General features: G+C 39.0%; 1 protein-coding gene across 1 annotated transcript in view; it reads left to right on the forward strand.

The window, feature by feature from the left end:
* The first annotated feature begins 293 nt into the window (after nt 1–293).
* NEO1 (neogenin 1) overlaps nt 294–11,415 on the forward strand; it is a 216,027-nt gene continuing 204,905 nt past the window's right edge. Inside the window, exon 1 of the mRNA XM_023729866.1 lies at nt 294–325. Within this exon, the coding sequence (XP_023585634.1) occupies nt 294–325 (32 nt within the window). The remainder of the gene's footprint in view (nt 326–11,415) is intronic.

The following is an 11,415-nucleotide window of genomic DNA, read 5'->3' on the forward strand; positions in this document are numbered from 1 at the left end:
ATGGAGGATGACCACATCGGATCACAAAATGAAAGATGACTACATTATTATGTAACTGCCAAATTACATCATTACATAACTGCCAAATTACATCATTATATAACTGCCAAGTTACATTATTACATAACGGCCAAGCCACTGAGAATCATTGCCCAGCCAAGTTGACACATAAACTTAACCATCATAGCCAGCATTACTCTAGCCTTGCACCTTGGTGTTTCTTACTGCCAGACGTTTGTTGTTAATACACAAAATAGTCAGATAGTAGATTTTTTACTATTGTAAAATGCGAAATGTCGGATAACGAGATAAAAGTCGATAACGAGTAAGGAGTAGGTGTAATTAAAAAAAACTTTTTATGTACTTACAGATTGTAATTATGCAGTTAATGAAGAGCCCTGTTAGGCTAATTAACTCTTGCCTGATGGAAACTCTTTGATAGAATGGGGCATTTTTAATTCAACAGACATTTTTGTGAATGCTTACTATGTTTCAGGGCTGTCTTATGTATCTATTCTTGAGGCAGAGATATTTTTCTCTGAGACTGACCTTTTTTTTTTTTTAGAGACCCAAGCACCAATGTTCATTTAAATTTTTTGTTTTTAACCCATTACTTATGTTACTGAATATAAGTGAATATAACGTGGTTGATAATAATTTTCATGTATGTAGAAAATGTTCCAGTTAAAATCTGATTTATAATTTTGATTGAGTTACTCATTTTTTTTTATAGAGAATTAATTTCAGCTTAGTCTCTCACCAGGTGATCACAGATTATTAAGTAATAAGAGTTTATGTTACATATATTAATGAATTTATTCATATGTGGTACCTATAAGGGAAGTAAGATGACATGGCTTTTTTAAAATATAGAATTCAGAGTTTAGTAAGGTAGGCAGGACATGATACAGAGAAAAGCAGAAGTGTTATATGCATTATGCAATTTTTTACTTAAAGGGAGAAGAATTAGGGCTCTGCTTCAGCCTTAAATCTAGCTTGCTGGTGTGGAAATCAAGCTTTGGATGTGGATTTGAAAGATTGGGTGAAGTCGAAGGAATTAGGAGAGTCAGGCAACTAGGGCCAAAGACTAGATTGGAGAAGAAAATGGCTAGTTTCAGTGTACTTTCTCAGGAAGAACGCAGTTATTTTCATGATGGGCATAAAATACTTTGTAAGGAAAATTCCTGTCTTCATTTTATCCAACAAAAATAGTACAATTTAGGAAAAGCCATTAAATTGAGCCTTCCTGACTAATACTTTGTCATGATATAAGCTCATTTTGTTCATATGTTATTCATCATAGGTTAAATGTGTATTTTCTTTATGTAATATTATGAACTTGATATGACAAAAGGCATTTGCTGCCTTGTTTTCAGTTTTCAATGCAGTGACTTCCACACTTGTGCAAGTGAGAGAATGCCTGGAAGTAGTGGTGTCGTTTGTGAGATACTGTGAACTGTTAATATCTTTAATTATATTAAACAAAGTATAATTTTACTAGCTGTGAATATGACTTATATGAATGCAGTTCAACTCAGTAGTTCAAGAAATATTTAGTGAGCAATTGCTGTGTATCATTAAAATGTACCATTAAAATGATAACTTCATGATGAGAGTGAGTCATGGAAGAACTGGAAGAATAAAGTGAGTTTTTTTCAAACACTGATGGTGTATAGACTCTTTTAAGACTGGTTTGAGATGTTTAGTGGGGACTGTCCTGATGGCAGAGTGGTTAAGTGCTTGGCTGCTAACTGAAAGGTCGGTGGTTCAAACCCACCAACTGCTCCATGGGAGAAAGATGTGGCAGGCTGTTTCCGTAAAGATTTACAGCTTTGGAAATCCTATGGGGCAGTTCTGCTTTGTCCTGTAGGGTCGCTATAAGTCAGAATTGACTTGATGGCAATGAGTTTTTTTGGTTTTGTAGGCTTAATCAATGGCAGCATGCCTAAGTAATTCTTAAAGTATGGTCACTACCTTCAGGGCATCGTTATACATCTTCTGAAATAGAATCTCTGGGATTATGGTGTCTGGGATATGCATTTAAAGAGGCATCCCAGGGGTTTCTTATGCACAGTAAAGTGGAGAAACATTTTCTAAATGTTGACTAAAAAGAACAGAATATTGCTTCTGAATTTATAAGGAGTAGTATTTTACAATGAGCTTCCCCCCGCCTCCCCACACAGGGGAAAGTGTAATTTGTATATGATGGGGTAGTTGCTATTTATTCACTTATGTTTAAGAAATGTCTTTTTGTAGCTATGACCATTTGGAATATTGAAAGTAATTGCCATTTCTCTGAAAGTCTTTTATTTTAGTATTTTTCCTGTAGAAATGATTATGTAATAATGTATCTAATGGCTTTTAATGGTTTTTCAACTATGAAATATCATTATAATTTGGACTGTATTCCATTAGTGTAATATCTGGAAGATTCAAAATTGTAATACATTTTACAGAGTTTTAATTTTGCCTTAATAACTGCTTCATCTTGTGGAAGCAGGAACCTAAGTGAAAAGTTAAACTGAAAGTCTTAAGTATATAAACTGTTTTTGATTCTCTGAAATAAAGTGAATTTCAGACTGCTTGTTCATTCAGTAAACCTTTATTGAGTACATGCTGTATGCCAAGCTCTGTGTTGAGGCCATGAGGACGATTAAAACTTAAACCCTGGGCTGGTGAATTTTTCTGTATTGGGAATGGGATAAAACCCCTTGCGGTTGAGTCTATTCTGACTCATAGCAACCCTATAGGACAGAGTAGAACTGCTCCATAGGGTTTCCACGGAGCAGCTGGTGGATTTGAACTACCAACCTTTTGGTTAGCAGCTGAGCTCTTAGCCACTGCGCCACCAGGAGAATATGGGATAGGGAATATATATATACACACACACACACATATATGTATATGTGAATATATATATACACACACACATATATGTATATATGTGTGTATATGTATTTATATATATATATATATATATATATATATATATATACGCAAGTGATTTATGCTTTGTCTAACTTTAAAGGATTTGAAACCCCCGTGAAAGGTAATTAAATAACCTGACCATTGTAACACAGGCAAGAAAAATGGGCCTGTGTGTCCATTGCTGGAGTGTGTGTATGTGTGTGTGGGAAATCTCTGTTGCAGGAGGCTAGGCAGTCTGCAGTGATAACTTGGATTAGGATGATGAAGGTGGAGAAAAGGGAGTGTAGTAGAGAGAGATTTAGGTGATAAAATAGAATTTGGTGGTGAATTGGATATGGTAATAAGGGAGAAGGATGTGTCAAAAATGATTCCTGAGGTTCTTTGGGATTTGCATAGCAAGGCGGTACCTTTAACTGGGTACCAGACTAAGCTTTTGGGGCAAGAAGATCATGAGTTTGATATGCCTTTGGGATATCCAAGGGGCAGTTGGTTACAATATGGAGTGGAGAGGAAGGTGTGGGCTATAGATTTGTGAGTCATCTGCTTACAGGATATGGCTGAGTTGCTATGGATGGGCTGTTAGAAGACAGAGAAGTGAGTGGAGAAATAGGAAAACCAGCAGAGGGTTGTGTTGTTGCATTCAAGAAGAGGATATTAGATTCTATTTGTAGATTCAGTCAGGTGAGGAGTGAAGAATGTCTTTTGCATTTAGCCACCTGTGAGTCATTGGTGACTGTACTGAGAGGTTGAGGTGGAATTTGGAAGCAGGTTGAGGAACAAGCAGGAAGGGAGGAAATGAAGACTACGAAAAGTACCAGAAATACAGCCTGGAAGTTATGACAGAGGTAGTGGTTGAGAGCAAATACGTTGTGTGTGTGTGTTGAATGGGTGAGAAACTTGAGCATATTTTAAAGGCAGTGGAAAGCTCTATTTGAGATAGTTTGAAAATACAAGGAAAAGGGAATAATCAGTGATTTAAGTTTCCTGGGAATGTTGGGAGAGCATGGGATTCAGAGCACAAGTAGAAAGATTTGCATGGATCAGAGTAGGGTGACTCTTCTTTAACAGGAGGAAACGAGAGTAAGAATGGTGAATGTTCTTACTGAGGATGTGGGACCTTCTGCTGAGGGTGAAGAGATTTGATAAGCATGAAATACAGTGAAACCTGTGAGAGCTGGAACTTGACGGGACTGCCTTGTTTTTCCAGGTCTCACAGGTTTTCTGCCTTTGACAGGGTGCGGTCTTTCAACTTTTCTATCACTCTCTATTAGTGGAAAATCTTTGAGTTTTACTTCTCTGACAGGTTTCCACCTTACACAGGCTCAGGCTTTTGCAAGTTTTACTGTAGTTTTCATGAGATTTGGAGAGTGAGTGAACCAGAGAGGTAGTATTGCCAGTACCTTTCAAAGTACTAATATGAACATATACCATGTTAGGAGTTAACAAGATTGTAAATTCTGTAGGGATGGCGTTGTTTTCTATGCTTTTTTTTTAAGTCTGCCATGGTCTTTGGGCACATTTGAGATTGTAGGTTCTCCGGTAAATATCTATCCTAAACCTAGAATCTTAAGAATGCATAACAGTAACTACTCTTGACTGCCTTGAATTTTGCAGGCTACTGATAGAATTAATAAGTGAAAGAGGCCTCTTCCTGTGTATGCTGTTTAATTCACCAAATCAAAAACTCTCTCCCTGAAGCCTCCTAAGCTTTCTCTTTAATTAAGTACCCGATTTGCACAGCAGATTTTGCTCATTCTAGGACTCAGTCTGTGTCTGAACAGATAAAGGTAACAGCTGAGGTATAGTAAGATACATTGTAAATGCAATCAGAATTTTACCTCAGGGCAATTCACTTTAAGACATCCGTCTCTGAAAACCTGGTGTGTCTAAAAGTGGGGACTTACTTGTATAACCAGTTCCCAATTTTTCAGAGGCTGATTATCTAGCTTATTTGTCTCAAGTTTAGGCAATCTTCGTTTTGCTCAGTTCTAATCTGTCCCTCTGTTTGGCCACTTTGTTACTGGAAGCTCAGAGGTAAGATGCTAAGAAAAGTAGAGACTATAGATAAATTAATGGCTAAAATGCCTTTTTGCTTGTTAGTTTCTTTTTCTTGTACCTTATTTCTATTACTTGTTGGGAGCTGTGAGAAGTGACTAGTATGTAACATTCAGTGTAATAAAATGGGTTTTCTATGTGTGAAGATAATGTTGTTAGTTGCCCCACAGTCAAGCCGGCTCTGACTCATGATGATCTCATGTACAGCAGAATGAAATGTTGCCTGGTCCTTCACCATCTTCGTGGTCATTGATATTCTCTAGTCCATTTGCAGCCACTCTGTAATTTGAGTGCCTTCCAACCTAAGGAGCTCATCCTCCAGCAGTATATCTGTAGTACAGTGAATTACTTAACATGGCCCTATTAGCCATGCATGGCCCTGTAACTTCCACACACTGATTGAGTGAGACTTTGCAAATAAAGTGTTTGTGACCTACCAAGGAGATTGAACAGCCTGCTAACTATGCAAATAAGGTACATAGAACCCTTGCGGGAGTGGGGCCATGCAAATAAGGTGTATGGAACCGTAACAATGGGATTGACCAGGGAGCCCAGAATCAAGAGGGGACCTCTCTACCGTCAAAGAAGAGCTGAGAGTGGAGCTCATACTCCTATATATAGGTAGTGATCATACATCTCCAGAAATACCATTTTTGAATAAAAGACTTTCAATGACAGAGTCACAGGAGGAATCATTTAATTCCTCTCTGCTTTTATAGATGAGGAGAGTGAAGCATCGATTGAGTAACAGCTATTGCATTTTAGGCCATACGAAGATATGAGTGTAATATACTATTCCAGCCTTCTAGGAATAGCAAGTTAAATGATGATTTAGATAGTCAAGCATCTATTTATCTAGGAGAGTTTTTTGGGGAGGGAATTTAGTGGTTTGTTACTTTTTTGGGTGCCTGTTTGCTGGATACAGTGTTATGGCAGATACAGAGTTGCATAAGACATGGCCTTTGCCCTTAAGGAGCTTGTCTGATGTAACATAAGGCAACATAAGAATCAATATGTCTGAAAGCAGGACTTGAATAAATGCCAAATAAATGGGTACAGATCACCATTGTATATGCCAACTTAGAAAAATACCACTGATCTATGGTCAGGAAGACATGCATTTTCCTTTGCTTTTCTAGAAGGGGTGACATATTTGGATTGGGTAAACTTCATGTCTGGAAGTACATATTGATTATTATTGTGGAATGGTATTTCTTAGTATAAACTGTCCATGTGGAGATTGAGCCTGTTGATGGTTTCTTTTGTGTCATATGATGCTGTGTCATCAACTAAGGGATTTAGCCCAATCAATTAAATTGAACAGTGCTGATATATTGTAAATTTATTTTATCTACATATGAATGTGTATTTTGTGTGAGAATGGATGAATTCTAGAATTTTTTTTAACTGGAAGTAGACCTTCAAGATCATCTGGGTCAACCTCTTCCTCTCCCACCCAGAGAGGTTATTTGATTAGGTCACACACTGACTTAAGCTGAGTCTGACACTATGTCACATTCTCTTTTAAGTTGTAACTTATTTTACTATATATTGCATTTTTGTTTTTTGCTAAGCTCTAGCAAAATGTTCTCCAACTATAATATGAATGTCTTGTATTTGCTCTTTTTTGGGGGTAGTTGAGGAGTCCCTGAGTGGCGCAAATGGTTAAGCACTCAGCTACTAACTGTACAGTCGACAGTTTGAATCCACTTAGAGATGCCTCTGAAGAAAGGCCTGGTGATTACTTCTGAAAGATCACAGCCACTGAAAAAGCCTATGGAGCATAGTTCTATTCTGCACACATGGGGTCGCCATGAGTTGGAGTTGACTTGATAGCAACGAGTTTGGTTTGGTTGAGGGGTAGTTGAGTATGGAAGGAGAAGGTAGAAACCTAGGAAGGGGAATGATGAAGTGATGTTGCTGCCAGTGAACTTAACAGAAGTAGAAAGAACCAAGAACTTGGGTGCAGTTCTGGTCTCCCTTTTGGCTGTTTTTGGTTTGTGATAGTATAACTTTGCCTGTAAATGGCTATGATGAATATTTTCGTTTTTATCAACAGCAACATGAGAATATGAACAGATCCTGTGATATAATAGATACAAGAAGCTGTGAAAATGACATTTAGTATATAATATTTACCCTAGTCTCAAGGTGTTTGTAATGTAGTTGAGAGATACTGCGTTCCAAAGGTTTACAATCTTATTGGGAATTAAATGACCTACCCACTGCCCACTGCCATCCAGTCGATTGAGACTCATAGTGACTGTCTTAGTCATCTAGTGCTGCTCCAACAGAAATACCACAAGTGGATGGTTTTAACAAAGAGAAATTTATTCTGTCACAGTCCAGTAGGCTACAAGTCCAAATTCAGGGCATCAGCTCCAGGGGAACACTTTCTCTGTTGGCTCTGGAGGAAAGTCCATGTCATCAGTCTTCCTTTGATCTGGGAGCTTCTCTGCACAGGAACCTCAGGTCCAAAGGACATGCTCTGCTCCCAGCACGGCTTTCTTGGTGGTATGAGGTTCCCCTGTGTCTCTGCTCGCTTATCTCTTTTATATCTCAAAAAAGATTGCATTAAGACACTAACCTTGTCAACCTCATCAGTATAACCTTATCACAGTGATAGAATTTACAACACATAAGGAGATCACATATAATCTCATCATAGTGATAGAGTTTACAACCCATAAGGAAATCACATCAGATAACACAATCATACAATACTGGGAATCATGAGCCAGCCAAGCTGACAGATATTTTTGGGGGACACAACTCAATCCATGACAGTGACCCTGTAGGACAGAGTAGAACTGCCCTTTAGGGTTTCCAAGGCTGTAAATCTTTACAGGAGCAGACTGCCACATCTTTCTTCTGTGGAGTGACTGGTGGGTTCGAACTGCTCACCTTTTGGTTGGCAACCAAGCGCTTTAAGCACTGCACCATCAGAGCTCCTATGACCTAAAGAAATTAAATAACAATACCAAATATCTTGTCTTTTGTGTTACACAGAAAATAAATATATGTTCATTACTGTTTTCCCAGTGCTTAGAATAGTGCCAGGTACATAGTTAATTTTCAGTAATTATTTGTTGAATACAGAGGAGAAAAGACCTGGTGATCTGCTCCTGTAAAGATTACAGACTGGGAAACCCTATGGGGCAGTTCTGTTCTGTCCTATAGGGTCGCTGTTAAGTTGAAATTCACTTGATGGCACACACCGCCACCGCCACCGCCACCGCCACCGCCACCGCCACCACCACCACAGGTGTGGCAGTTGGAGAAGGCCTGAAATCTTGTAATTTCATATGATTATGTGTTTCCAACTCCCCCTGACCTCATCACCTACTCCATCACCTTTTTCAAACCCCAAAGCAGCCCCTCCTTTTGGTAACTGATTTTTTCTCTGGAAGCAAGCCTGGCCTCCCTCAGTGATTTTGCCACTGCTTTGGCCACCTCTTATCTCTTCCTTTCTGCTCTTCCCACATCATTGCTGCTTATCTCCTAGGATTTAGAAGGATCATGTTTTTGCTTATAAGGTGACTATGTTCTTTTAGGTCCTAGTATCCTCTTCGGGGAAGATTGTAGGAGGTGAGGCACTATCTGGGAAAAAATTGAGTTATCAGAAAAAGTCGAAAAACATCTTCTACACTTGTTAAGAGGAAAACCCTGGGATAGGTGATACTTTATAATAACAGCAAAATTTGAGCCACATTTTTAGGCTGTTATAACTACATTTTAATTGGCTTCATTTTTTGAAAACACATTAGACTAGTTATGTTCCCCACCCTCTTCAGCTTTGGCAGTATAAAGGCCTGTTTCACAGAGAAGAACACGTAAACAAGTAAGTACAAGGAAGCTTGTGTGAATGAAGTTCTGCTGTATAGCTCAGTGACTTTCTTTGATTTAAGATGTAGTTCTTGGCAACTTCAAACAGTTTGTGTTCTGTAAGGGAGTTTAGTATATTTAACTGTGTTTAGTGAAACTAATCATGATTCTCCGATGGGAAAGAGATTCTTAGACTCATTCATTCAGTGAGCGTTTATTGAGCAGTTACCATGTGTGAGGCACTGTCCTAGGTATTGGGAGAAGGGAGAAATAAGAGTTACCAGTCTAACAAAGGGCATATAATGTGTAAAAAATCATAATGCCATGTAGACAGTGATATGTGCTATAAAAGGGGTGCAGAGTGCCTTAGGCATTCTAAAAATGGAGAAATTACTTTCAGACAGGGTAACTCAGTGAAGGCTTTATGGAGATGATAGAATCTGAACTGGATCGTGAAGGCTGAGTGCAGGGTTTCTGCATATATACAGCAGCACGGGCTGTGTATCGCACAGCTCTGGAGTACCAGTCTGTGATGCAGATGGTGTCCCAGGAGTTGTGCAATATGTTGGCCCTGGCTAAGTAGAGGATGTGGACCTGTGGAGATGGGAAAGAAAGAGAAAAAATGAGCCTTAGAAGTAGAATAGCATTGGCGGTATGGGCAAGAGAGAGTAATTTAGCTTCAGGTTTAGGGTGGTGATGTGAAGTGGCACAAGAAAGGAAAAGAAAAGTAGGATGCTTGATCTGACAATGGTGTACACTGTCAGTTGGAGAAGTGAGTTAAGTCTAGGCTATTTACTAAACTGAGCTCTGGTGGCACAGTGGTTAAGAGCTACGACTGCTAACCAAAAGGTTAACAGTTCAGATCCAGCAGCCGCCCTTTGGAAACCCTGTGGGGAAGTTCTCCTCTGTCCTATACGGTTGCTACGAGTCGGAATTGACTCGACGGCAACAGGTTATTGATCAAATTGATGTTTTGTGGAGCATTGTTCCTGTAGTCTAGGACTTACTAATATGAAGAAAACAGTATTTTCTGCTCAGAGAAGTTTGAGAATCCCTGCAGGAGACGGAGGGAGAATGAAACTAATATGTTAGAATGATTTCTGTGGTACACTGTATTAAGTTGTATTGCTGTATTAAAAAACATAGTGGGTGTTCAAGTGTTCCAGTAGATTTTATCAGTTGAAATTTGTTGCAGTTTTTCATGTTATGTTTTCAGGGATGATTAAGGATCAGCCGTTTACGTGACTAGGCTTATCTCCCTACCCTACTCCACGAGGCTCTATTTAATTTAGGCAGTGATAGTGTTTCCTGCCCTCCTGCTAAATAAAAAGACCAGTATACAGTAAAGGGTTCTTTGAAGTTTTTTAGGGACACTACAGTGTAAAGTGTAGCATAGGCAGCTGTTGATCATACAGATAAAGTACATGTCCTATGTTTCTACTGGGTTAAAGTACAGTTGGCTATATTTTCCTTGTGTATTTCTGCAGTTCTCTTCCTCATGCCTCCCTATTAGCAGTACTTGGAGTTTCCAAGATTTTGGGACCTTGGGTACATTGGTTAACCTCTCTGTACCTCAGTTTTCTCATATGTAAAATGGAGATAATAAATGCTGCCTGTTTCTAGAGTTGTACTGACGATTACATGAGAATAAATGTATATAGTACTTGGCACGTAGGGAGGGTGCAATAAGTGTTCTTGTTCCCTCAGATAAGCTGCTGAGGCCTTTGTATTTATCCAAACAGTTTGTATTAGAGGAAGGAATGAGAGATTTGGCAACTTTCTCAAATACCGTTAGGGACTTTGAATGTATGATAACGTGGAATTATTGTCATAATTATATTACTTAGGTGACTGACCTAATTTGCTGAGGGAAGAATTTCTATTGTTACTGTTTGTTTTGAGTAGTCCCCCCCCGCCCCAGCCAATGAAGACCCAATGGATCACAACGGTACAATCTGTGACCTATCATGGGATGGCGCAGGACACTGCAGCATTTCCTTCCCTTATGCATGGAGTTGCCATGAGTTGGGGACACTTGGAGGGCAGCTCACAACAACAGTCTGGGGTAGACAAGGGTTAGGGTACATTCTTCATTAGCCACTGTTGTCCAGAAGGACTTACTTATTTTAGATCATATGTGTTAAGCACTTACTATGTGCCAGAGACTTTCTTAAGTGTGTCACATGTAATAAGTCATTTAACCCATGGATATAAACGTAAGTGACAAGCAAGAATTTGGACACAAGCTAGGCTCTTAACCAGCTTGTTGTACTACAGTATAGTAAACAGCATGATTTCCTTCCTGGAGTGCTGGCGCCTTTCCTCTCTAAAGTGCCTTTGCTCCTATTCCCTTTGTTTAGTTGAACCTACTTCCCCTGTTCCAAGAAAGGAAAGAAGTTCTTGTTTAATTGTTCAGAGGTGTATATGGCAAAAGAGTGCTTAAATAGATTTTGCTTTGGGGTCTTATTGTTACTAGTTATTCACTGCCCAAAATGGTTTGCTCCAAAGAGCAGAGGTTTCCCTTTGAAAAGTTTAGCATGTATTATATACTGTTATGTCATAGATTTGGATATAATAGGCCCAATGTTGTGACCCTAGGAATACAGA

Source organism: Trichechus manatus, unplaced genomic scaffold (genome assembly GCF_000243295.1).
Source record: "Trichechus manatus latirostris isolate Lorelei unplaced genomic scaffold, TriManLat1.0 scaffold00030, whole genome shotgun sequence".
NCBI classification, from domain to species: Eukaryota; Metazoa; Chordata; class Mammalia; order Sirenia; family Trichechidae; genus Trichechus; species Trichechus manatus.